This window comes from Platichthys flesus, chromosome 16 (genome assembly GCF_949316205.1).
Source record: "Platichthys flesus chromosome 16, fPlaFle2.1, whole genome shotgun sequence".
Lineage (NCBI taxonomy): Eukaryota > Metazoa > Chordata > Actinopteri > Pleuronectiformes > Pleuronectidae > Platichthys > Platichthys flesus.
The window spans coordinates 2085567-2113416 of NC_084960.1; the positions used below are offsets into that span (position 1 = coordinate 2085567).

Consider the following 27850-nt stretch of genomic DNA (forward strand, 5'->3'; position numbering starts at 1 on the left):
CGCAGCCAGTGGAAGAGGGAGGGAGGGAGAGCAGGAAGAGGGTGAGAGAAGAAAAGAAAGAGTGAGAGAGCCAGAGAGAGAGAGAGAGAGGAAGCCAGAACTCTCCGCGAGGCTCGACGGGAAAAGAAGTTTGACTCACGGCGACGCGGACCGAGCCACTCGCTTGTTGTTAGCCACCTCTGATCGGCCCCCTGCACCCCTACGAGCAGGTAAGGACCCCGGGATTCAACTCTTTTCCTCGGCCATGCTCTCCCTCTTCTGCCCGCTCGCTCCGGCCGTCACTTCCAGCAAGTGCAGCGAACCAGGAAGCGGCGCGGCGGCGAGTTAGAGCCGCGCTGGGCGGAGAGAGAGACCTCCGAGCCCCGGGGCTGCTGCGACTTCAACCCGCTAACTTACTCACTTTTAAATCATATATTATTTATGCTTTATTAACCGGAAGCAATCGAGTTTAGTTTGAGTAGCTGAAGCTAAAGTAAAAAGTGCAGAGGCAGGAAGTGATTCGCTTGAATGAGTTGCAGGAGGAGGCCGGGGGAGAGCTCGGCCTCGAGCGGGATGGAGGTGACCGAGAAGCGGGCACGGAGCTCACGAAGGGCCCGGTGGGCCGGTTCCGATGGTTCCCTGGGGACCCGGAGAAGTCTATGATTACTATGATTAGTTAGTAATGGCGGAACTTTCCGTGTTTGAAGCGTTAAGAACAAGACGACGTGTGTGGCCGGTAACGTGTCTGTCTGGTGGCATGACGTCACCAGGTCACCACTGGACCCCCTTAAGAACTTATGAAAATATAACTTAAAACTAAAATATATAAAATATGTCTGTGATATTCGTAGAGAACATGCACATGTGTGTTGACCATTGTTGCATGTAAATGTAAATTACATGTAAAGTACATTATAACAATACCATTTCGTTCCCAGGCGCCCCCTCCCCGCCCCTTTTTATAAACCTAAAATATAACTTAAACATATCAGTTTAACATGTTATGCTGTTGTCTGTGATGATCAAAGTAGATTAAACACATGGATCTTTATCATAACCATTGTTGTAAATATATTTGTATATATCTAATGTACATTTCAAACAATCCCATATAGTAGCTTATGTGTGAGACATGCTATGTCCACGGCTAGCGGCAAGATGTCCCAGATGGACCCCCCCTTAAATAAAATATAACTTAAAGGTTCAGTGTGTAGAATTTAGTGACACCTAGTGGTGAGGTGTCATGCTGCAGCTGAACACCCCTCACCTCACCCTCTCCCTCCGAACATGAAGGAGAACCTGTGGAAACCTTCAGTTGTTTTAAAAACACTAAAGATGGACTACTGTACAAAACAACATGGCTGCCTCCCTAGATAGGACTCACTCCTGATGTAAATATAACAATTTTAAATATAAAGGCCCCGTTGTAGGGTAAAGACAACAAATTGTACACTTTAGATGATTACACAATGGTGAAAACATAACTAGGATTATTTTGTTGTGAGTCATGCTATGTCCATGGCTTGCGGCATGATGTCACCATGTCACCTCCTCCCCCCCCCCCCCCCCCCACACACACACACACCAAAAAAACAAACCGTGATGATCACCAGCAATTTGTTCTGCATCAACACGCTGAGCAGCTTTGGTGCGAGCCAGCACTTATCAGAAATGGCACATATACGGCAGCACCGGGTTGAAAGCTTCAGTTAACATTACAGCTCGGTGACGAAAGCACAAACAAGCTCTCTGAGATGATTAAACTACAGGAGAGGTGATTGACACGTCACGAAAAAACAACTCCAGCCATTCACTGGACTCAGGAGAGCTAAGCAGATAACTGCAGATACCCTCACATTCACTGGGTTGTATAATAATTACAGAATCATAAATGCATCGGTTGTTGTATCGTGTAGATTCGGTTGCACAAACATGGGGATGCCAGCTGAAAATGATCAGGTTGGCCTTCTACTCAGAGCGCAGTCCGCTGTGATGACTATTTGCTTGGCAGCATGAATTTTCCACAGCTTAGGAGATTTTTATGGGGTATATCAATATCCAGCCAAGTTGAGTAAATTTTATTTATTTACTGCAATGTCACAAATCTTTCTGGGAGAGCTTCGTCAGCTGCAAGGCTCCCTCTAATCTTGGAGCCTTGAAACTTAAGGACACATTGAGTCAAGCGGGTTTCAATCAGGAAACGCTTGTCAAAGTGTGTGTGTGTGTGTGGGGGGGGTGTAACGTTGATTAGCGACGACTTCAAGCTGTGTATAGTTTGTTAGGTCTAACTTTGCAGTTTCAAGTTGTCGTGCTTCTATCAGGACAGTTTTCCACCCCCTCGCTTTTAGGTGGTAGATGGTCGTGTTTGCTCCCTGGGAAGCAAACAGACTCTGGTATGCCTGCAAACCCCTCGGAGTTTGAGGAAGGGGAGCTGCGTGGCTCAGTATTTGAAGCATTCTTGTGAACTTAACCTCAAGTCAGACTGGGCATTGTAGCACTCGCTACTCCTGCATTCCTCCACCCAAACCTGCTCCTCCATTCAACAGAGTGTTCGAGGTGTCAGGGAAGGTGAGCACACAACCTTTCTCCTCCTGCTTTCAGTAATCGGAACCAAACTCTCCGGTCCAGCTCGGGTTCTCTGCCAAGAAGCCATTAAACTACAGTGGTATAGAATTATTTGCTTACATGATGCGTCATGCTGAAATACCCAGAAGCTTGTGTGTGTGTGTGAGTCTAGTCTTATGTGGCATGTGTGTGTCTGTTTCTATTCAAGTCATCAACTCCTATCCAAATCAAGTCTAGATAATAGATGTTTGACAAAGGCACATCTGTCAACACAATGGGTGACATGTACTATGTCATATCCTGTTATTGCCTTTGAGTCACTGAGATGAATTCATTCCTGGCAACGCGTTGTGCAATAAAGTCTCCGGAGGCCCGTTCCTGCCCTGGGTTGCCAGGTTTGGTGCAGATGTGGAGCCCCCCCGCAGAGATCGTCTCATTCCAGCGTTCACGTATCAGCGGCGTCTGGACTCAAGGCCTCCCCCCCACCGGACTTACATGCAGATACTTTAAAAACGTGAACATGAAGCTGGTATGCGAGTCTGTTGAATCAAACCCAGTTCTGAGAGAACATGCCTGTGGATGTTGGGGTGTTATTGACTGGTTGAGCCAGATGACTTGCAGGCCCCCTGCTCTTGTTGCAGATGAGGAGCGTGGGGAGGGCGAGGTGACACCGTCTGGCACAGCACGACCCGCAGCTGTCTTCTGTTATGAAATCTCAACGTTCTTGCCGTGTTTTCAAAACTTTTATCGGCTGTTAGCGTGACCTAATTGCATTCATGGACTCAATTATCCCCTAACCTCAGATGGCCAGACGCAGATGAGAGAAATGCGTTTTTCGCCACAGGCTTCATAAATACTTCTACGTTTTAAAATGTCAACGAGCATTTTCAAAATAAAATAATCTCTTCACACAAGCGTTTGGGCTCTGCAACATACTCTGGGCATGCGTGTCTAATAACAGCCTGAAGAATATCTCCTACACATGTAAACAGTTGTTTCATTGTAAAAGGCAGAATTTAATCTGCACAACAGACGTCACTTGTGATTGATCCTCCATGTTGTGTTGATCACTGGTGGCTAGTGATGCTCGTGTTCATCTGGAAGGGGTCATGTGATGATCAGGAAAGATCCAATCGGCCGTGAGCGTCTACGTCATCGTTCTTGAACATTTCAGCGACTCTAAACTCCAGAGAATGGATGAAGCCATGGACCGGAAAAGCTAAATGAATTGCTGTATCTGAAGAAGAGGGCTGACATCTTGTTCCAGCTTTTCATTAGCTGCCACCAGTCCGGGGCCAAATCCTTAATATGTTAACGTGTTAAAGAGCAGAAAGATGACGCTGCCAGTTTTCTCTTCTGAGCACATGCTTGTGCATTTTAATACTTGGTGCCTATAGGCCAGTAATGCAAAGAGTCATGCTTATCCCAGTTTCCTCCACAGTCAGCTGACATTGACTCACTCAGGCAAAAGAACAAATCCAGCCGGTGCAGAGGCTGTTGAACCGATCGGGCTGTTTCTCAGTAGGGAGTTTTATCGTGGCTTGTGGTCACAGGGTGAGATTCACAGTGTTCACCAGGATTCAGAGAGCGTCAAACGAAACACTCTTCCGTCCTCACACGTACCGAAGGAACTGTCTCTACATTGGGTCCTATATGACTAAGGATGCTTTTAACTTCAGCTCCTTAAATGGATTATTGTTTCTTGAATAACTGGTCTATTATCTGCCCATTCATCCTGTTCCTTCTGGTTGACAGGAACATGGTAATGAAGCTGCCTCAGTCAGGCTGGTTTCAGTGTCTGGGTTTGAGATGAATCTGCAGCCGTGTGTGTTGCGGGCAATCTACTTCCTGTCGCTGCATTTTCTTCTAGTCTCAGTTTCCTCACCAGACCTTTGTCGTCGGTCTTTGTTGCCCTCTGACTATGTTCTCCTTCACTTCCTCTTCTTGTGTTTTTTACCACCACCCCATCCTTCCCTCCACCCCCCCCCCCCCCCCCCCCCCTCACAGCACACACCTGTAAGATTGCAGTGCTTCCAGACAATACAAGGAAATGGCTGCGCTCCGACTCGGACCGCCTACAGGACGGACTCAGTGCAAATGTCTGATGTGGGAGGATGGACCTTGACCCGGGCACAGATTCTATTCTGTGGTATTATGAGGTCATACTTGATCACAGATTAGTGACCCACAGACTAGCCTTTCTTAGAGCGACGCTTTATTGATCCAGTTTTTATATTGGTGACATGTACGTGAAAGTGAGTTTGGACTTTCCTGCACAACTTCCTGGTGGAGAATCATTTTTATTAGTCAGAAATGCTCTTAAGACTGTTGGGATGTTCTTGATCTAACTGGTGGTGAGAGTGGTTCAGTTGATTTATTGTGTAGTGAAAGTAGACTTTGTCCTTAGGTGTGTGTGTGTGTGTGTGTGAGAGAGACAGAGTTGCACAAATGCGCACACACCCCATGGAGTGTAACTGCAAATAAATACTTTTCATATTGTGCAACTCAGAACACTTTAAACTCTGCACCTTGAAACGCGCTGTGTAATGGTTCTCTCCCGACTCCTCTTGGACACATCAAGGTTTTCAAACTCTCCTGTGGCCCAAACACACGTTGTCTGAGGAGATGATTGTTAAAACAAAGATTGCTTTGTGTGGTCGTCTGAGTAACTCCAAAGGGAGGGACCCAGGTAGAGATAGCAAGTGATAAAGCTAAAAAAAAAGAGGCTGTATAACAGTCCACCAGGATAACGTTGGTGAGAGGGAGGAGTCGTCTGCTGATAGGATTGAGCACAGGAGCAGAAGTGAGGCGGGAGGAGCTCATCATTGATTCCGTCAGAAGTCGTAACAGTGCTGCATTCCTGAGACCAGAGAAGAATGCTGACAAAAAGAAATGTGTATCTTATCTCCACTTAGAAATACCCCCCCCCCCTCTCTCTCTCTGTTAAGGGGTTACGTAAACATCCAACAGTCAATACCACTGGAGCGTTTCGTTAAAAAGGTCAAACTGGTGCTGCACAGAAACCCGCCATGGTTGAACAAACAACCAGTCGATGCGTTCAGTGGTGTAATCACGCAGCTGTTCTGAAAAGTTAGGCGTGGAATTTGTTCTGTGACCCTGAAAGTTATGAACTTATCACACAAACACACAATTATCTCAATTACCTCGTCCCTGTGATTTGCGGTAATTGTCCACAAGGAAAAGTTGAAATGGAACAATGGGCATTTTACGGAAATCACTCAAGGTTTGACTTGCACTGGGGATTATGGACCATTTGCAACAGCGCCACTTATAGGAGGCTTTTTCAGAAACAACTATTACCCCTGTTTTTTTAAATAATGTCCTTTGTGGCATAGAAACATTATTGAAAATTACAATATATGTTGACTTGGATGAAACGGCCTCTTTGCTAATTCGTTTTTTTGATAATTAGTTGTTTTGACCTCCTGTGGCAGAAAGTGCACATGGTCAGAAACTCACCACAAAAGTTCAACTCTTTTCCACGGACATGGAAGCAAGTTCTGGACCGAAAACCACTGGAGGAGGAATTTCACAACATCTGGGATCAGTGAGGTTACCATAGGAATGAATACACTTTAAATCCAGATTCTGCCGCTCTGAAGTTGTGTTAATAGTGCGAGTACGTCTGTGATAGTCACATTTTATACAAAAGTGTTAATAATTCCAAGTTCCAAACAGCTGAGCTGATGGGTTCCAGAGTACATCAGACACAAGGCTGGGATCCACTGGTGCAGGTCACTTGCTAAGGGCTGCAGTGAGACCTATAGTCTGGACCTCTCCGGTCGTAGATGGCATTGGGTAGCTCTCGGTTCAAAGTGAAATGGGATCCTGGTCGGGGCAGGAATGTGAAAAGTAATGTGGAAAGTGATGTAGATCTGTCATGCAGTGCGGTTATTTTCCAGCAAGGGCTTAATTTACGTCTCACTCCTCTGAGCCGCTCTGCGTGCGCTCGAGAAAACGCCACATTCCCTCCTCCCTGAAAGACGCTCTCACTACAAGTTCCACAAATGGGCAAAATAGTTTTCTCGGTTTGTCATTTCCTCCTTTCTCCCGTCTCTTCCCTGTTGCCCCACCCTTCCCACTTTGGGAGAAGGAGGGCGAGGGGGCAGAGAGGGAGTCGACATGTGTGAGCCCACGATGGATTGCGACAGACTCGGTACCTTTCCGGTCCACGTCTGGCAACCGGGAGGTCTTTCACGAGAGGGAAGTTTCAGTTAGATCATCGGACAGTGAACACGAGAGGGAAGCGCAGATGTGACTCAATACCAAACAACGAGATCCAAACAAACTAGGCTGACAACAGTGGAAAGTCAGATCTGCCTCTGCACAAGCGAGGCTTTGCATTTGGTTTTAATAGCGGTATTGACTTTGCTGTTGATGACCTTCCTGTCAGTGGGGAGGTTTATGGCTTCCCCTCAGCTGGAGCGGGAGGCTTTGCCTGTACATGGTAAGGCTGTGGTGTCTCCTGGTTTTTACAGTAACTCGGGGAGAGTCAGCGAAGTGGAAAGGAATGAGAGGGAGTCTGACCCACAGACGTATGGCCTCCGCTTTATTAGGACTAAGGTTGACCTGCTTTCTAAACAGGACGAATGGGACTGAGGAGGATGCTCTGGAGCTCGTCCCTTTTCCGTTTCTCTCCTCGTTCCTCCTCCACATCTTTCTCAAAGTCCTGGCCCGTTCATCACTTCCTCTTTCTGTAACCACACTCTGTTCTCTGAGGCCAGGTTCTAAAACAGGCCTCTGCTCCCTTCCTGCTGTTATTTATTTTATGGTTCCTCTTCCTCTTTCAAGCAAACCGCTCATGCAGGATACTCTTAAATCTGTTGTCCTTCGGGAATTCACAGAGTATTTAATCCTTGGCATCTGTCATGCTTCAGAAAGTTTAGGAATCTTTGCCAAGGATTGGTTTCGGGATAAAGTTGTGGCCATGTCTTCAGTTAATGAGTAATCCTGGTTGTGAATATCCAGAGCCGCTAATCTCATTGTAAATGGACCTCTGAGGAAAAGATGGTGAACAGATTCACAGCTGATCAGTGTTGAGAAGTAACGAGTAATCAAGAACTGTGATTCTTACAGGACTGAGGCTGCAAGAAGGGCGGGTTTAGAACTCTTCACCTCAAGTCAACATCCCCGTCTCACTAGGAAAGGTTTATAAAAGTCTGATGGGAGTTCTTTATCCCTCCTTTTCTTTCTTCTTTCAATGTAGTTCAGCACTTGCCAAACCAGAATAGCTCTTGGAGTCATTTTTAGTCCTCGTGTCTCTGGAGACACAGTTTGAAGTGTGTCACTGAGTTATCTGTGTCAAGCATGTGTGTCGGACTGTGGCTCACAACAGCAGACCAGACTCGGACTCGTGTCTCTGCTTCTCTAATAACAAATTAGTATGATCAATTATTCTGCAGCTCTTTAGTGGATCCATCTATCGTAAAAACAAATATTATCAGACTCTAAATAAAAAGGTTTTGCAGACAAGAACAATGATTGAAGAACTCATTAGTCGTGATATTTTTCTATTGATTTTCTGATATTTAATAAGCTCCAGCTGCAAATGAATAAATTAGATCCACTTAGTTGAAAAGTGTTGCATGTAAAAGAAATTCGAGTGCAACAATAAATGGTCTCAGTATTTGAGTGTTTTCATGGAAACAGGCTAAAGAAACAGCTTTGGGTGTGTTCAGCTTGTTTTTATTTCACAACAAGAAAAGCTACTGGGAATTTAGTCGATCATTCTGACTTGTATCCAGTATGCACGCAGCCAATGCACTGGGAGTAATGGTCCAGTGGATTTTAGAGGTGCAGGGGAACAGACTGAGACACCTGTAGTGTGTAAGATATTCTCGGGTGTGCCACCAGTGTGAAGTGATGCTAATCTCTCTTGAGTGGTGAAGCTGCCACACAAGACCTGCTGGTGTGACAGGACTAAGGGAAGGTGGTGGGGGGGCAGAACAGGAAGGAAAGCCAGAGAGAATGGGTCAGAGAAAGATGTAAGGGCGGAGGCATTAAGGGTAGAGTACAGAAATGTGTGGAATGCCTTTCCTTGCCGTCTCTCCCTGATAAAGGGTGAGTATGGGAGGAATGCGACCCTGAAAAGACTGGATAAACACAAGGGGAGGGGGAGGATGACGGCCGGCAGGATTCTGCAGAGGCAGAGGAGGGTGACCGAAGGCAGAGAGGGGAGTGCGCAGCCAGCTGAGAGCTGCAGCAGGACTAATTTGCTCCACGTTCTGTTGCGGGATGGGGTCGGTACACCAGGGATGAGCTGGGGAGGCGGGGAAGCTAAACCGTTCGGCTGTCAGCGGTGATGGAGGACAGAGGGATGCAGGGGTCATGAGAAGAATGGCTCTCCCTCTGAGTTCTTTCTCACAGATCAGGGTTAATGTAGTGGAACAGACGGGACACACACAAGCCTGTTTAATGCAGCAACTCCTATTCTCTCTTTCAGGAGACTCTTAAGGGTCTGCTTCCTCCTCGTAGCACGGTCGAGCTTCAAAGAACTTCTGGAGCATCGTTCAAGCTTAAAGAACTGGAAGAACCCCTGGAAAATGCAAATTTAGTGAAATAAATTTGTGCAAAATCAGTGAAAGCAGTTTCTAGGATCTGTGTATTTTGCACTGTTATGTAAAAGCAGTGTTTTCTAATATTGAGCATGAGAAGTTGGCCCCATATTCTCCCACTGGGCCTCATTGTAATGTGAAATTACCCTCTTGGCATTTTAACCTCTTCAGTTACTGTTATTCCAGACATGATGGTAACTGTACAAGCTGAACTTGACCTCTGCAAAGATTTATTTCCCCCCTTGATGTTTGCATATGAGCGCACAGCCTATGCAAACAAGTTTGTGTGTGTGGCTGCTTTTGGTGTGTTCCCTCTGAGGCGAGGGGAACGTGGAGGCAGGCTAATGACTGCTGGGAATACGTTGTCATGCTCCTGCTGTGTTGGAATGATAATTGAGATGGTAAAGTCTGGGGCACCGGTGTCAGTGGAGGCACAACATGTTCAGCTCCTCGCCCAGAGACTCTGCACTCGCTGGAGTCGGGGAGGTTTATTTCTGGCTTGCTCCTCTTTTTTCCGTCACACTGGTTTAACTGGTCTAGTCACTTTCTATATGGGTTAAAACGCAGCACTCCCTGTCAACAGCTTGTTATTCATTAGCTTTCACAGGTGAATCGAAGCCAGAGCCACTTTGGCACAGCTTGTTACCTGCTGCATGCGCCTGGACAGGAAAACCGCCCGTGTGCTCGTGTTTGATGTGAAACTCGAGAAGTACCCTCTGACTGAGTACTGCAGATTGTACATAAACTGTGTATTTAAAGTCACGGATACTTCCTTTCTCTTCTTTGCACTAGTGCAATAACCTGACTCTGGTTTTTGCTACTGCGTTCAAAAAGTGACAATTCCAGTGGAATGGAAAATCAAACATGGCAAACTCAAACTACCTTTTAACCTTTTTATCTCACTGTTCATGTCTCCAAAAAATGGAAATGGATAAAATAAGCTTTGGTTTCCTGATTTGCTTCTTGGGACGTTTTGGTTGCAACAGACCATAATTCATCCCGGATCCCTCATGGTTCTCTCAGCTCCCCCAGACTGACCAGTAGGGACAGAACCATGGACAGGCAGGCTTCCCACCAGCAAACAGACACTGGGGTTGTGGTTGACGTAGCAGTCAGCCAAACTCCGGCAGCTCTACTGGGATGTGAACTTTAGATCTGTGTGATCCTGTTGAATGTTTCTCTTCTCACCCTGACGGTCCAGCAGCCGGACGCTGGGTGAAGTATTCACAGCCGTTAGCCAGGGAGCAACGTGGGGCCTCATTGGACCCGGTTGTGTGTTTAGCCGACCTGACCTAACTACAGCAGTGTCTTCCTGTTGTACATCACATCAGTGTGACCTTTGCATGCCACAGAGATTGCGTGTGTTAAGATGGAAGCAGAGCAAAGGTCTGGTCCTAAAACCTCAACAAGGAAGTCTATTTACTCCCAGATATTATTTAAGACTTGACCCTAAGATAAGATAAGTCTTTATTAGTCCCACAGTTGGTGAGTTTTGGTTTCATGATGGATAACGAACATGTAAATGATGAGCAGCATGAATGTTTGTAACGTCTGAGTTTCTGATCTGCCATTGATTTGTCTTACTACTCTCTTCTGCTCTCTCTGAAACAGCCACCATGTCGGACGCTGACAAGTTCCTGTACGTGGACCGCAATCCGGTCACCAACCCGCTGGCGCAGGCCGACTGGGCCACCAAGAAGCTGGTATGGGTGCCCTCCGAGCGCCTGGGCTTCGAGGCCGGCTCCGTGAAGGAGGAGCGCGGCGACGAGTGCGTGGTGGAGCTGGCCGACTCTGGCAAGAAGATCAGGGTGAACAAGGACGACATCCAGAAGATGAACCCGCCCAAGTTCAGCAAGGTGGAGGACATGGCGGAGCTCACCTGCCTGAACGAGGCGTCGGTGCTGCACAACCTGAAGGAGAGATACTACTCTGGTCTCATATACGTGAGTGTGCAGCAGACTCACACAACTCCTTCAACAAAAGCAGTGATTCATATTGTGTATTAAAAATAACCAGGGTTACACTTCCTTCCTCTTATTTGCACACACACTGCGGTCGTACCAAACCCCACAAATTATTTCTCAGCTTGTGGGGAACACTATAAAAATATGAACCATGAATATCTTAATCCATTTCCGTCCCACTGGCTAAGAGGAAACAATCTGCGATGCCCAGAAACCTCCTCATGATCTCATTAGGCCCCATTGTTCAGGACAATCCACTGTGTTCAAAGAAAATGTGCAATTTGTAAACATACTAATGGTATGGTCCTTCATCCCCTTCCTTTTGGTCTCTCCCGTTTGCACACTCCCTCTTTCTCTCTGTGCTCGGAGTCGTCTCATAAACAGGAAGTTGAAGGGAACAATGCACTCGAGAGGGAGTGAACCGTTTCTGCACAGATGCACATGGAATGTAAAAATGTGTTGTAGCTGCTATAACTGCTCCCATAATTAATGTTATTTATCGCTGGTGCTCTGGGGGGGGGGATTTGGTCTCCCTGATGCTGTGGTGTGACCGGGTCACATCAACACAACCCGTTGTCACATCCCTCGCCTCTCCTGCCCCCCCCCCCCAGAGAATCCAGGCTCCTCTGTAGTTTCTAGATTTCACCGTCTCCCAGGGGAGAGAGTGAGAAAGAGGGGGGGGTGTACGATCGAGGGAGAGATGCCTGGTACAGAGATATTAGGAGGGCAGCACAAGAATGCAGCAAGTAGGGGGGGGGGAAATCTGAAGTTATGGTCGGAGGAGAAATGAGTCCAGACGCACAGAGACCATGATTTAGCGGAGTTTATCGAGAGGAATGAGGAGGAGTTCAAATTTGGCCTAGAAGCAGAAGAAGATAACTCTACCTGTTGGATCTCCGATAGGACTTGGCAAAGCAAACCACAGTCACAAAGCCAAGGTTGTGTCAGTCTGAACTTACTGCAGGGCGTGGCTCAGGTTGCGTAACAGAGGCGGCCGCGAAGCAGAGTCCGAGAAACTTTCACCTCTGTGTCGACGAGTCAGAGGAAGAATTATTGTTGAATCGAGAACTTCTCCTTTTTTATGGAGAAGCTCGTTTTTCAGGAGGCACCTGCGCTGACGTCAGAACATGAAATGAGTGATGGGGCTGAGAAATAATGAAGCTTCAACTGTCGCCATGTTAATGGACGTTCTAACAAGCATTCAATGCAATATCCCGTGAAATATGAATTCATCATTATTCCTTATGCCTCAGCATTTAGTCCTGAGCCTTTCTCAGACAAGGACTTTTAATCATTTGTGTTATAGTCACCAGCAATAACACAACACAAGACAAGTTACAACAAGATGTCACAAAAGTCAAGCATCTGGAATAACTTTCCAATTTGTGAACATGAATCCCAGAAAGTCGATTCCCAGATACGCTAAAGGAAACGGTCAAAGAGAGAATTCCCACAACCCATAAAGGGTTTTTGTTTTCATCTGACTAAACAGAGTCTTTTAATTATTCTTTTAAATTACATTTAACATTTTAAGCATCAAATTCACCCTCTCTCTTTCCCTGGTATCTTGTATTTTTTCTTTTCTCTGCATGTTTTAAACTTCTCTCCGTTCTGCAGACATACTCCGGTCTCTTCTGTGTCGTCATCAATCCCTACAAGAACCTGCCCATCTACTCGGAGGAGATCGTGGAAATGTACAAGGGCAAGAAGAGGCACGAGATGCCTCCTCACATCTACGCCATCACTGACACGTCTTACAGAAGCATGATGCAGGGTAAGTCCTGGTCCTTATGAGGATGGATTTTGAAAGATGAGTGGGGGAAAGCAAATGTCTCTGTGAGAGGCTCTGGACTTTCTCAGAGTTTCCTGTGCCAGCCTCCCAGTAGAACCACTGGATGACGCCATACATGTGGAAGAGAAGCTCCTGAGAATGTCCGGATCCCAAGTTGTGTGTCCTCCAGAGTTCAAGTCTACAAGCTGCTCTTGTTTTAAGCTCATTCGCTGTAATACTGGCCCCATAATTGCACCAGTGCCCCTCTCTTTAATGTCCCATTTAGTGCACTGGTTTGTATGTTGGGCCCTAAAGTGACACACACTGGGGAATCTCCTCACCAAGTATTTCACATAATTCATCATACTCAGTGTTGGGGGGGGGGGGGGGGGGGGTACACTACATCTGTTAGAGGTTCTAATTGTGTAGAGCATTTCATTTTGTACACAATCTACGGTTAAGTGCTCCTTTTACTTTGCTAGTGGCGATATGTTGTTTTGAGACATTAACCTCGACCTCGCTAAATAATTTGTCCACACCACATAACAGGGGCTTATGGGTAATTAACCAGTTGGTTTGAAACGCTGTCAACGCCTCCCTCCAGTTACCCGAAGCCGGATATGGATTTCCTGTCTGTGGCCTATTTACATCCTGTTTGCACTGTAGTGATAATGTGTGCTCACATCTATTAGCAGTGATGTTCTTAATGCACGAGAAAGCATAATCTGACTTTTGCACATTTTTTTTTTTTTTTGCAGATCGTGAAGACCAGTCGATTCTCTGCACGTGAGTTTCAGATGCTTGCACGCGCACACACACACAGACACACACAGACACACACAGACACACACACACAGAGATGGACATGACTCATCTCTTTTTTCTTATTTGTGTCTGTCTTGTGTAGCGGAGAGTCTGGAGCTGGAAAGACGGAGAACACCAAGAAGGTCATCCAGTATCTGGCTCACGTGGCCTCCTCCCATAAGACAAAGAAAGATCAGGTCCGTCCCTCATCCACACACCTCGTCTTCCTCCACTTTCTCTCTCACATCCTCCATTAAAGCCTTTTATCTCTCACTCCTTCTTATCTCACTTACTTATTTCAGTCCTCATATCGGAGCCAGATTCGACCCCTAATTCCTCCCCAGTGTTTTTCATTTTTACAGGCTTGACATTACTCCTGTTTGCATCAACCACTTTTCTTTTTATTGTGTACGTGCACTTGACTGTGCACATGATTGTTAATCCATCATCATCACACTGCTGTGCTCAGAACAGCTTGTTTTCAGCAGCAGGAAAAGAGGCGGCGGCAGGAAAGTAGCTCTGCAGGCACAGAAACAACAGTAGAGCAGATTTAGAGTGGTACTTCACCTGTGGTGGTTTCTGCTTTCTCACTTAATATCCTCCTATCAGAGATTAACATCAGTTTTCTATATCGTAATCATGTTTTAAACCTCTCTAACACCAGGATTAGCGAGTATATTTTTTTAAACCTGCTAAAAGGTAGAATCATTAGGTTTGAATTCACATTAACATCAGACTCCACCATAGAACTGCTGTTTTCTGTCCTGTCGGCCTTTGGAGTCGATGCTGCTGAAAGCAACACAGTGAGGTTTGATGAAAACCACATCCATCATCCCTTTTTTGAGGTTGTTGTATTTCTCTCTTCCCATCAACAGAACAGCTTCGTCCTGACACATGTGAGTCCACTCGCTCCCTCCATTCACCCTTCCTCCCCACCTGCTTCTGTCATCACCCTCCTCCTCCCTCCTCTTCCCTCCCCCGTGTTAAGGGCCGGGGGGTGACATGCCTTGCCGGCCAATTGGAGGCAAGGAGGAAGTTTGTTTGCAGATCAGTGGCAGCCATTTGTGTTCCTGTGAAAAATTCAGCTAGACAATGGTGGGATAAGGGGGCGGGGCCTTTGCTGTGGGGGAAAAAAAGAACCCAGCAAATTTTGTTTTATTGCACAGATGTGATCACATATTTGTCTGGTTGAATTTTTCATAATCCTTTATCGCTACTGTGTGTTTGCACCTGAGTCCAGTTGCTTCTCTCTCTTTTGTTGTATAAAGTTTTGCTTGGTCATTGTGTGTATGTTTGTACAACGTCTGGTCCCAACACACACACAGACACACACACTGATATCTCATGTAACACACACGTGATTGCCTGGTTTTATGGTCCCAAAGTAAAACCAAGTGATTAGTTATGATTTTCATTCTTAATCAGATCACTCGGTCGTCCAGAATCCGATCTGTTTAGATTTAAATGTGATGACACGGACGTTACCTCAGAGAATATTCTTTGAATTCCCTCTTCAATGGGAGTGTCGGCTTTTGGACTTTAATTGAAGTCACATTATTGCTGGATTTGACGTCAACAGTGAAATGAAAGTTCTGAAAGCAACTTACCAGGAAGTTGGTGAGAGATGTGGCTGCTGACAGATTGTCTATAGCAAACATGGCTCTATGGCAATGAGAGTAATATCTAACCCACTATAACCACCACTGAAATCAGATCATGACATGAATGTTATCTTTGTCACATTCTACTTTAGTGCATCAGAAACATGCACTCAATACTTTTAATAAAGACAAATTATATTCTAGTACAGCCCCTTGCCTGTAGGGGTCACTGCAGCCCCCTCAGGGCCCCTTGCAGCGTCACTAACCGATGATGTCATGTTATATTTCACACAATGGTTCACTGTATATGTGCAGACACACACACACACAGTGTAGCCCCAAAGCAAGAAGTCAAATGTTGTAATCGAAGCTGACGTTGTTCTGTGTTCGTTCCGCTCTGGGAATCTGGTGATGGGTCATCGATGAGGGTCACGGGGTCTTCGGGTGTTTGCAGATTTGGGCACTAACTGGATGTTGTGTTTGTGTGTGGAGGTGAAATGCTTTGGTGCAACGTGTGTGTGTTTGTGTGCATTGCTGGTGTGTACATGGTATCTCTTTTGTCACTTTTTGTTTTGAAAAGTTTTTGCACAATCCATGATCTCTCATCTCGGTACCTCGTGGGGCAAAGTAACAAAGTATGACGGAGTATTAGGGCCAATGAGACTTTTCTCTGCTGCTTATTTCCTAAAAGAAAAGTTATTTTTTTCAGAATTCTTGTAATATTGTGAAATTCTTCCCATTGAATTGACCTCATGCTCAGAGTTCTCTTCTTCAACAAGGCCCTGATGCTCCGTCGTAACAAAACAGCTGTCATCATATTTATATAGGAAGCAATCATTTTCTTGATCGATCTTAATTTGAGGTTCTATCCCTGCATTGGAACGAGTTATCCGCTCTGGTGATGAGATCTTGTCAGATCAGAATCCATGGCTGAGAAACCTCCAGATTCACCGGTGAAGAAACCGTCACTCTTCATATTATGCTTTGCTTTTTGTATCTTCCTCTCCACCAGGGGGAGCTGGAGAAACAGCTGCTGCAGGCCAACCCCATTCTCGAAGCCTTCGGAAATGGCAAGACTGTCAAAAATGACAACTCCTCCAGATTTGTAAGTCTAATATGTATAAACTGTATTTTTCTCTTTATGAACTTCCCTGTTTTCCACCTCAGCTGCTTCAAGTACTTGTTTTTGCCGACACTGCTCTTGTTTCTCTTCAAGGGAAAATTCATCAGAATCAACTTCGACGTCAACGGCTACATCGTCGGGGCCAATATTGAAACTTGTATCCTCGTTTCCACGGCTGCTTCACTTTCTTCTTGATCATACACAACATGTTTCAGAGAGCTTTATCACAGAGGTGTTAAAAAAACTTAACAGATTGACCACTAGACCTGTTGGAGAAGTCCCGCGCCATTCGCCAGGCCAAGGACGAGAGGACCTTCCACATCTTCTACTACCTGCTCACGGGAGCTGGAGACAAACTGCGCAGTAAGACAACTCGTCACTTTACTAAATGAACAAAGACAGAGTCAGGGTCTCTGCAGGATTCTAGTTTCATTCCTTTCTCTCCCGACAACTCTTTACCTCCTCAGAGGAACTCCTCCTGGAAAATTACAACAACTACCGCTTCCTGTCCAACGGGAACGTGACCATTCCCGGGCAGCAGGACAAGGATCTGTTCACAGAGACCATCGAGGCCATGAAGATCATGAGCATCCCGGAGGACGAGCAGATAGGTGAGGCCGAAAGCAAATCACTTTGAATCAACTTTTAACTGTGTCATGGCGGTGGATAACCCATGTTTGTTCTGTTGCTGTGCAGGAATGCTGAAGGTGGTGGCCTCGGTGCTGCAGCTGGGCAACATGACCTTCAAGAAGGAGCGACACACAGACCAGGCCTCCATGCCCGACAACACAGGTGAATACCACAGTCACTGCAGTTGTATATTAACCCTTTAAGACCTAATGCGCTGAATAGAAAGGCACAAAATACAAAAATTAGAGTTTTGTAACTTAAACATTTGTCTTTCATTGTAAATTGTTGCCATTTCCCTAAAATTCAGCTATATATATATAAAAATAAATGGCAAACTCCCAGAGATCTTTCTCTTCTTCCTCTTCTTGCTCTTTCTCAAACAAGGTGTGATGGATGAAGTCTTATTACCTGCATGTCCCTCTTCAACTCTGCTATTTCTGTGATGCTAATTGTCCTCCTCCCATTTCCTCTGCCACAGCTGCTCAGAAGGTTTCCCACCTCATGGGCATGAACGTCACAGACTTCACCCGAGCCATCCTGTCGCCCCGGATCAAGGTGGGCAGAGACTACGTCCAGAAGGCCCAGACCCAGGAGCAAGCAGAGTTCGCCGTGGAGGCTCTGGCCAAGGCCACGTATGAGAGGATGTTCCGCTGGCTCGTCATGAGGCTCAACAAAGCGCTGGACAAGACCAAGAGACAGGGAGCCTCTTTCATCGGGATCCTGGACATCGCCGGCTTTGAGATCTTTGAGGTAAACAATCGAGGCAAACTGTCAATCTGCAGAATCTTGTAACAGTGATCTGAACCTTGTTTGTTTGTCCCTCCAGCTGAACTCGTTCGAGCAGCTCTGCATCAACTACACCAACGAGAAGCTGCAGCAGCTCTTCAACCACACCATGTTCATCCTGGAGCAGGAGGAGTACCAGAGGGAGGGCATCGAGTGGAGCTTCATCGACTTCGGCCTCGACCTGCAGCCCTGCATCGACCTCATTGAAAAACCAGTGAGTCTTTCTCCGACCTCTCCAGCTTTCATGTCTTTATTCCCAGAAGCATTGCAGCCTCTGATATCTAATTACATTCTGCATTTTATACCTAAACATCTTCATGCATTAAGATCTGCCGTCTTCCTTCTGCCTCCAGGCCAGCCCCCCTGGTATTCTGGCTCTGCTGGATGAGGAGTGCTGGTTCCCCAAGGCCACCGACAAGAGCTTTGTGGAGAAGGTCGTGCAGGAGCAGGGCACTCACCCCAAGTTCTTCAAACCCAAGAAACTGAAGGACGAGGCCGACTTCAGTGTCATCCATTACGCCGGCAAGGTGAGCTTGAAGAGTCGGTTGTAGAACACGTACAGGACTTGACGTTTACTTTGTGTTTTCACCCATTTTAGAGTTTTACTTCCTTGTCATTAGTGCAGTGCTCAAACTTTGTAACATCTATCCTCCTCAGGTGGACTACAAAGCAGGAGAATGGCTGATGAAGAACATGGACCCCTTGAATGACAACGTGGCCTCGCTGCTCAACCAGTCCACTGACAAGTTTGTCTCTGAGCTGTGGAGAGACGGTGAGTCCAGACACACGTTAACTCAGTCGCAGTATCACAGGAATCACTGCTTCTCTACAGGAAGCTCTTCATGTGCTCCTGATCCTGTTTTGCATTTCATAGTTCTTTTTCTCTTTTGGTGTGTGGACCTTTGTTTTCTACCTTGTCAACTCCCGTTTGTTGTTTACATCCATGTCTTCCTCTGTGCGGCCCCCGGTCTGTCTGTCACTCTTCTTTTCTCTCGCTGGGCCTCAGAGGTACAGAAATGTCAGAGAGCCTATTTTTATCAGCGTTTTCCTTTTCTACACTCAGACTCAGGTGATGAGGTTTCTTGTTAATTTCTTTGTTCTACTCCCTCTTTCCCCCCCGATGTCTGGATAAGTGATTTAATAATTCCCAACATGTCCTTCTCTCCTAAAATGATCTTTCCCAAGAAATGCCAGTAAATTCTGTTGTTCCATTGTCTTTAGCCATCTCCGTGTTCGGTAACCATCTTCCTCATAGTTGTTGCTCTGTCATTGAACTCTCCCTCTCTCCCTCTGTGTGATAGCGTTGTTTGGGGACTCCTGGTGTTGGTCATGGGTACTGCAGCAATGGGTATATACTGCATGGGTTTGGTTGTTTGTTTGCTCACTGCAGCACCGTTTGTCACCACAGACAGATTCAAGTGAAGCATCACACATAGTTTTCACTCTGAGAAATACAAAGAGTTTATTTTTAGTATACAGTGTGTGTGACCTTCCCACAGTTCACTTCCCTTTGCTTCCCTCCTCATTCACTCGGTGTGTGTTTGGTGTTTCACTCTTTATTCTCTCCTGGTGCGTGTGTGTGCCAAGAGAACCTGGAGAGACAATGATCACATTCATTCGTCCTTGTGACATGCATTTGGTTTGAATTTGCCTGGTTGAATATGTTTTATTGTTAATTTAAATCCCCACCGACTTCTTACATAATGATCCCTCTCTCTGTTTCTCTCTCGTGTGTCTTCCTCTTTCAGTGGACCGCATCGTGGGCATGGATAAAGTGTCTGGCATGTCCGAGCCCGGTGCCTTCAAGACCCGTAAGGGCATGTTCCGCACCGTGGGCCAGCTGTACAAGGAGCAGCTGTCCAAGCTCATGGCCACTCTGAGGAACACCAACCCCAACTTTGTCCGCTGCATCATCCCCAACCACGAGAAGAAGGTATGAAACACCTGCGTCTATTAGGCCGTTTCCAACACAGGGAGGTTTCAGAGTCAGCATACCGACCAGCATGTATTCCCCTCCCACAGGCTGGTAAACTGGACCCTCACCTGGTTCTGGACCAGCTCAGATGTAACGGTGTCCTTGAGGGAATCCGTATCTGCAGACAGGGCTTCCCCAACCGCATCGTCTTCCAGGAGTTCAGACAGAGGTAACGGAATAATCATTTGAATGGTCCCATTCCAATTTATTGTTTTCATCCAGCCATATTTCAGAAAGACTCAATCCTAACATCTGCTTTCCCCCAGGTATGAAATCCTCACTCCCAACTCCATCCCCAAGGGCTTCATGGATGGAAAGCAGGCCTGTGTGCTCATGGTAATGCAGCTACTAAATTCTTGCGAGTCTGAATAATAATACTAAATAGTAAACACAAATAACTCCCTGAATGATGTGACTGCTCATCACATTTCTTTACCTATCAGATTAAAAGCCTGGAGCTGGATCCCAACCTGTTCCGCATCGGCCAGAGCAAAGTCTTCTTCAGAGCCGGAGTCCTCGCTCACCTGGAGGAGGAGAGAGACATGAAGATCACAGATATCATCATCAGCTTCCAGGCCTGGTGCCGAGGATACGTGGCCCGAAAGTAAGAAGAGACAATCGCCACGTTTCAGCTTTTATTGCTGAGAGCATCAAAAAACTACTTGTAACTACGCAGCTGAATCGAGGAATGTATAATTTAAGGGGATTTCTTGGAACTGTTATTAAATGTGATCTGTAATCTTTCTTCGTAGGGCCTTTGCCAAGAGGCAGCAGCAACTGACTGCAATGAAGGTGATCCAAAGAAACTGTGCCGCTTATCTCAAACTCAGGAACTGGCAGTGGTGGAGACTCTTCACCAAGGTGAACTTCTACAGCATCTCACTCAACAAACTGAAGACTGTACCTTTCTTTCCTTGTCTTTGACTAATGCCCCTTATTCTCCCCACGTTCAGGTGAAGCCTCTGCTGCAGGTCAGCAGGCAGGAGGAGGAGATGCTGGCCAAGGATGACGAGCTGACTAAAGCTAGGGAAAAACATATGTATGTTGAGGAGCAGCTTATTGAGATGGAGCAGAAACAACACCAGGTAACATGAAATGTAGAACAGAGTTCCAGGACTTCAATGTAATATACTCCGATGGAAGATAAAGGAGTTTGCTTCGTTTTGAAAGTCGGATAACTGCTGATAATTCATCCACCCTTTTACTCTGCTTGCAGCTGAGTGCTGAGAAGACGGCCCTGCAGGAGCAGCTTCAAGCTGAAACGGAGCTCTGTGCCGAGGCTGAGGAGATGAGAGCCCGTCTGGCTGCCAGGAAGCAGGAGCTGGAGGAGATCCTCCATGACCTGGAGGCCCGAGTGGAGGAGGAGGAGGAGCGAGCTTCTCATCTGACAACAGAGAAAAAGAAGATGCAGCAGAATATCTCAGTAAGTGGATGAATGGAAACGTGAAACTGTGCATATGCAGACATTGTATAGGTTAGTGTACTAAGTGTTTGATTTGACCCTCAGGACCTGGAGCAGCAGCTGGATGAGGAGGAGGGGGCCAGACAGAAGCTCCAACTGGAGAAGGTCACCTTGGAGTCAAAGATGAAAAAGATAGAGGAGGAGGTTATGATTCTAGACGACCAGAACAACAAACTCATCAAGGTGAAGATTAAACTGATTAGAATGTGAATAGATCTGTTCTTCTAGAGGAGTTGGTGCCTGCTGCAGCTCTCGATCTGAGCCTCTCTGCCACTGTTTGTGATCACAGGAGAAGAAGTTGATGGAGGAGAGACTCTCTGAATTCACCACCAATCTGGCTGAGGAGGAGGAGAAATCCAAGAGTCTGCAGAAACTCAAGACCAAACACGAGGCCATGATTACAGACCTGGAGGGTAAGAAGGAACCATGAAGAGGACATGGTGCAACATACATGAGCCATCAGAGATCCTTTCTGTAATTTACCAATTGTTCTTTGTTTCTGTCAGACCGCCTGCGCAGAGAAGAGAAGCAGCGTCAGGAAGTGGAGAAGAACCGACGCAAGCTGGACGGTGACTTCACTGAGGTTCAAGACCAGATCTCCGAGCTGCAGGCCCAGATTGCTGAGCTTCGTGCACAACTGGCCAAGAAGGAGGAGGAGCTCCAGGCTGCTCTGGCCAGGTCTGTGCGGACTTCACAGCTCCTTGTTTGGATATTCGTAATAATAGTCCTTGTTCTTTTTATAATGTTTGCTGACCTATTCCTCCCTTCAGGATTGAGGAGGAGGCGGCGCAGAAGAACCTGGCCCAGAAGAAGATTCGCGAGTTGGAGGCCCAGCTCTCTGAACTGCAGGAGGATTTGGAGCTGGAGAGGCAGGCCCGCACCAAGGCAGAGAAACACCGCCGTGACCTGGGAGAGGAGCTCGAGGCCCTCAAGACCGAGCTGGAGGACACTCTGGACTCCACCGCAGCCCAGCAGGAACTGAGGTAGACAACCGGCTACTGGAGAGCTACAACTGTGAGATGTTTCCCTGTCATGCTCCGTGGTATCAAGGGTTTTAACCTGCTCTGCCTTCTCAGGTCCAAACGTGAAACAGAGGTCACACATCTTAAAAAGACTCTGGAGGAAGAGGCCAGAGTGCACGAGCAGCAGCTGGGTGAGATGAGACAGAAACACAGTCAGGCCTTCGATGAGCTCAATGAGCAGCTGGAGCAGGCAAAGAGGGTAATTAAAATCTATTTCAGAGCCTCTGTCCACCCAATGGTTTTCTTTTCTCTGAGTCTTAAATGTTTCCGTCCCTCCCTGCAGAACAAAGTGTCAATGGAGAAGGCCAAGCAGGCGATGGAGTCGGAGAGGAATGAGCTGGTGATCGAGATGCAGACGCTGATGCAGGGTAAAGGAGATTCCGAGCATCGCAGGAAGAAGGCGGAGTCCCAGGTCCAGGAGCTGCTACTCAAACACTCAGAGAGCGAGCGGCAGAGGCTGGAGCTGGCTGAGAAGCTGTCCAAAGTGCAGGTAGAGATCTGAGACAGAACGATGTCTGTGTTTGTATCAATGTTTTAACAGCTGTGGATGTTCAGGGGTTGATTTGTTGTCTTCTGTCCACAGGCTGAGTACGAAAATGTAAACTGCATGTTGAGCGAGGTGGAGGGCAAATCCATCAAAGCAACCAAAGACTGCTCGGCTGTGGAGTCTCAGCTGCAGGACATCCAGGTACACAGACCTGCACACTGTTTATACCCTGCTGCATTCTCAGATCTAAAAACCAACTGGAACCATAGGTGTGAAGACCCCTTCGATCAAATGACCTTCTTCTAATTTAGCTTGGTATGTCCATGTTTTCAACAGGAAATACTCGCGGAAGAAACCCGCCAGAAGCTGTCCCATAGCACACGCATGCGCCAGCTGGAGGACGAACAGAACAGCCTGAGAGAACAACTGGAGGAGGAAGAGGCCGCCAAGAAGACTGTGGAGAAGCAGCTGATGACTGTTCAGGCCCAGGTAAAAACATGAATGTGCTGAGAACCTCACACACCAGTGGCTACTGAAGATTTAAGGAACTATAGCTACTTCATCCAGGATGTATAAGGAACAGACCTCTACGTCACAGTGTAAAACGTTTGAGTGACACCACCTCTTTCCACACAGCTTGCTGAAATGAAGAAGCGGGTGGAGCAGGACGCAGGGTGTCTGGAGACGGCTGAGGAGGGAAAGAAGAGGATGCAAAGGGACTTGGAAGCAATGAGCCAGCGTCTGGAGGAGAAATGTGCTGCCTTCGATAAGATGGACAAAACCAAGACGCGTGTCCAGCAGGAGCTGGACGACCTGCTTGTGGACCAAGACCACCTCCGACAGATCGTCTCCAACCTGGAGAAGAAGCAGAAGAAGTTTGACCAGGTCAGATTATCTATATAGTGTAAATACAGTGCCATTGATTTTAGTAGACATTTTGAGTAATGAGATTATTTAGCTTCTAGATTTGAGTTTTAAACTCTTCACCCTGAATTTCTCTAGATGCTGGCAGAGGAGAAGAACATCTCCGCCCGCTTCGCAGAGGAGCGTGACCGAGCTGAGGCTGAGGCCCGTGAGAAGGAGACCCGGGCGCTGGCATTAACTCGTGAGCTGGATTCTCTGATGGACACAAAGGAAGAACTGGACCGCAACAACAAACTGCTGCGTGCTGAAATGGAGGACCTGGTATCTTCTAAGGATGACGTTGGCAAGAGTGTAAGTCTGGGAAACTAGGTTTGTGTGTTAGTGTGTATTTGTGCCTATGTGGTCCTCATCACTCATCCTGCTCCCCGTCATACAGGTCCACGAACTGGAGAAAGCCAAACGTACCATGGACCAGCAGCTGGAGGAGATGAGGACTCAGCTGGAGGAGCTGGAGGACGAGCTGCAGGCCACGGAGGACGCCAAGCTGCGTCTGGAGGTCAACATGCAGGCCATGAAGGCCCAGTACGAGAGGGACCTGGCAGGACGAGACGAGATGGGCGAGGAGAAGAAGAGATCTCTGGTCAAACAGGTACTAAAGCCACTGTAACGTATGTCAGGTGTTGTCATCTTTGTGGGAAGTGTAGAGCACATGGCTGAACATGAGTTGTGCGTCCTCCAGGTGCGGGAGATGGAGATGGAGCTGGAGGACGAGAGGAAGCAGCGCTCTGCAGCCGTGGCTTCACGCAAGAAGCTGGAGCTGGACATGAAGGAGCTTGAAGGAGGAATCGACATGGCCAACAAGAACCGGGACGAAGCCCTGAAGCAGCTGAAGAAACTCCAAGTGAGTTGGTTGTTGAGATATCTTCAGTAACTCAAATATACTGACTGCAATGACACAGCTCTTTGATTGATTTTTTTATTCTCTCTCCTCAGGCCCAGATGAAGGATCTTGTCCGAGAACTGGAGGACACTCGCATGTCCCGGGAGGAGATCCTCGCCCAGAGCAAGGAGACTGAGAAGAAGCTGAAGGGCATGGAGGCCGACATGATCCAGATGCAGGAGGTCGGAACACACACATCTCCAGCCTCCTTTTCTCGTGTTAATGCTTTTAAGTGAAAGAACTAAACCAGCTGCTCTGTGGTTCTTGTGCAGGAGTTGGCCTCAGCAGAGCGAGTGAAGAGACAGGCCCAGCAGGAGAGGGACGAGCTGCAGGACGAGATCAACAACCAGGCCACCAAGAAGTAAGACAAACCAAGTTGTTAGTCATGTGTTTTACTGTGTGTGTGTGTTTGTGCTGTACTCACACCGACCTTTCTTCCATCTCAGTGCTCAGGTTGCAGAGGAGAGGAGGCGGCTGGAGGCTCGTATCGCTCAGCTGGAGGAGGAGCTGGAGGAGGAGCAGTGCAACACCGAGCTGACCAACGACCGGCTGAAGAAAGCAATGCTGCAGGTCCGTAGGCTCCTGGTCGAACTTTACCACTGCAGGTTTCCACGTGACACTTCCTTCCTGTGTTCATCCCAGTCTAACCAGTCTGTGTCCCTCCTGTTCAGACTGACCAGATGAGCGTGGAGCTGACCGCAGAGCGCAGCAGCGCTCAGCGAGTGGAGGGCGCTCGCTCTCAGCTGGAGCGTCAGAACAAGGAGCTGAAACTGAAGCTGCAGGAGCTGGAGGGAACCGTCAAGTCCAAGTACAAGGCCAACATGGCCGCCCTGGAAGCCAAGATCGCAGCTCTGGAGGAGCAGCTGGACATGGAGACCAGGTGAGTCTCAGATATTCACCAGTAGAAGAGATCCTGTAGTCTTACAAGGAGTCACTCAGAGATTTTACCCAGGGGCTGCCAGGTGAAGCTGTGGAGCTTCCTCAGACATTCATGTTCTCATTAGGAGGCTGAAACACTTGATATGATATACTGTGTAAAGACCTCAGCCTGATCGGTGATGTTCTCTTGACCTCAGGGAGAGACAGGGTGCCACCAAACTTGTGAGACGCACAGAGAAGAAACTGAAGGAGGTCATCCTGCAGGTGGACGACGAGAGACGCAACACAGAGCAGCACAAAGACCAGGTCAGAGTCTGTCCTCCATCAGCACGTTCAGCTCTGCAGCGGCTACGTCTTTCTCTGTACACATGTTGATTATTAAAATGTAGAGCAATACTTTGTAAAACCTGGTAAAATGTTGTGATGTCAAAATGTGTAGAGTCCCAAAGTTCTACAAATCTTTAAACGTTCTTTACTCTGTCCTCTTGTTAGGTGGACAAGTTGAACTCCCGCATGAAGCAGCTGAAGCGCCAGCTGGAGGAGGCTGAGGAGGAGGCGCAGAGAGCCAACGCCAACCGGAGGAAACTGCAGCGGGAGCTGGAGGACGCCTCGGAGTCGGCCGACGTCATGAACCGTGAAGTCACCACCCTCAGGAGCAAGCTCAGGTGGGAGGAGGGAACCGTCCAGACGTCACAGCTTCGACTTCCATCCAACTGAACACACAGATAGATATTAATCAGGACAATATCTCACACTGACGTGTGTGCTCACTTTGTTTCTCCTCTCCGGTTCAGGCGTGGCGACCTGCCCTTCACCGTGCGCCGCACCGTGACCCGTGCCGGCCTCGAGAGCGACGAGGAGAGCGAGACCAAGACCGAGACGCCCGAGCCCAAGCCCGAATGAAACTTCCACCACTCTGCTTCTTTAGAACTGCATCGTAAATAGACAGACCCAAATACCCATGAGCAAACCTTACTGTACCTGCTGAACAGGGAGGAGCCAAACACACAATCATGTGACCGTCTGATCTCTTTACTGTTGACAATCTATGCATTCTTAACACACACACACACACACACACACACACACAGACGCCGGTTAACTCGGACAATCACATGCTGACAAACACAAGTTATTTTTTTTTTGGGCCAAATTTTTCTTTTTGCTTCCTTTTTCATTCTCTGGGGAAAAAACAGAAAAAGAAAAAAGATATTTTTATAAGGAAACATTCCAGTTGTAATAGTCCTGATCACGGATCTATTTTTCTAATTGAAGAAAGAGAAAACAAAGAAGTATACATGAATGAAGACCAATTTACTGGAAGGGGACCAAAGTAATATCTCGAACTATAGAGTTGTATTTTATGCAGAAGTTTTTATAATGGTTAAGAATGGAAGTGCTTCCTGTTTATTACGCTCGCCTCAGTTTATAATGAAGGTTTATATGCTGAAATGTATTCTATCAATTTAGCTGCAGTTAGCACTTGAGACTACGCTTTTGGGCTTAATAATTTGATTCATACATTTCATGTGGAAAATTAAATTTTGAGGCTGATTTCGGGCAATAATTAGAAACTCATTGACGTTAAAGTGAAGGCATTTGATTGTGACTGTGCTGAAATATCTTTAATTTTGCACTGACATGGAGAAAAAAATTACACTTTAGTCTCGACATCATAAACCAATTTGTGTGTTTGATTGAAACGGAGAAGGAAAGACCGTGCACGTGCTCGTGCAGCAGGCGCACACACACACACACTGCCAACACACACTAAAGCCTTAAAAGCAGCAGAATTTCTCCTGGGCGCGGTTGTTGGCTTCTATCTGGACAAGCTTTGATTTTTATGTTCATCACTATCAGTGTTTTCGTTAATGTTCAGGGTTCAGTTTAATTGGGTGGTGGGGTAGTGAAATACTCGCAGCACACAATGTATCCCCTGGGCACAGCCTGTAAGGGGGGGGCAGATTTGGGATGTAGGCGTGTACTTTGTTACTCAAGTCCATGTACACATTACTCTGCCTGGCCGGTGGAAGGTGAGACCCCCCCCCCCACAGCTCGTGCCCCGGGCGGCTTTTGGCTCACACTGCTGGGAAGTGAGAGGAACCTGTTGGTTCACGGTTCAAAGGATCAAAGGATCACATCTTTCGCACTTAAACACAAAGAACATCTCGACAAAAAACTGCATCTTCTCAATTATGTTGTAACGTCGGTCTGACCGCTCCTCTGAAATGGAAACATGTGAAATGTTGGTATTATTGCAATTAAAGAGGCTTTCTAAACTGCTGCATGTGCACCCCCGTGTCTTTATTTCATACAGTGGAGAGAGAGTTATGATGTGACGAAAAGTTCAATAGGTTGTTATGATGCTTCTTCAGCAGAGGGGGGCGCTCAGGATCCCAATCCAGATGGAACCAGTGACATTA

General features: G+C 47.1%; 1 protein-coding gene across 2 annotated transcripts; it reads left to right on the forward strand.

Moving 5' to 3' along the window:
• Window positions 1-49: 49 nt before the first annotated feature.
• LOC133970560 (myosin-9-like) lies at window positions 50-27710 on the forward strand. 2 transcript variants are annotated; one of them, XM_062407439.1, is made up of 41 exons: window positions 50-209; window positions 10731-11062; window positions 12701-12857; window positions 13613-13640; window positions 13762-13855; window positions 14534-14554; window positions 16272-16364; window positions 16476-16539; window positions 16647-16745; window positions 16850-16993; window positions 17079-17174; window positions 17491-17762; window positions 17839-18012; window positions 18152-18325; window positions 18456-18570; window positions 19547-19731; window positions 19821-19942; window positions 20040-20109; window positions 20217-20377; window positions 20526-20634; window positions 20727-20858; window positions 20990-21196; window positions 21281-21418; window positions 21525-21648; window positions 21742-21913; window positions 22006-22218; window positions 22312-22456; window positions 22541-22747; window positions 22841-22945; window positions 23081-23233; window positions 23381-23629; window positions 23747-23959; window positions 24045-24257; window positions 24348-24509; window positions 24602-24730; window positions 24821-24909; window positions 24995-25118; window positions 25220-25428; window positions 25625-25733; window positions 25920-26092; window positions 26222-27710. In XM_062407439.1, the coding sequence occupies exons 2-41, from the start codon at window positions 10736-10738 to the stop codon at window positions 26328-26330; spliced, it is 5880 nt and encodes a 1959-aa protein (XP_062263423.1). In that variant the 5' UTR covers window positions 50-209; window positions 10731-10735; the 3' UTR covers window positions 26331-27710. The 2 variants fall into 2 exon arrangements, with proteins under 2 accessions (XP_062263423.1, XP_062263424.1); XM_062407440.1 differs by lacking the exon at window positions 14534-14554.
• Window positions 27711-27850: the final 140 nt, after the last annotated feature.

Coding starts and splice junctions, on each gene's coding strand:
- LOC133970560 (XM_062407439.1), top strand. CDS start 10,736: ATGTCGGACGCTGACAAGTTCCTGTACGTGGACCGCAATCCGGTCACC. Junction 11,063..12,700: donor ACTACTCTGGTCTCATATAC/GTGAGTGTGCAG, acceptor TCCGTTCTGCAG/ACATACTCCGGTCTCTTCTG. Junction 16,994..17,078: donor CCCGGAGGACGAGCAGATAG/GTGAGGCCGAAA, acceptor GTTGCTGTGCAG/GAATGCTGAAGGTGGTGGCC.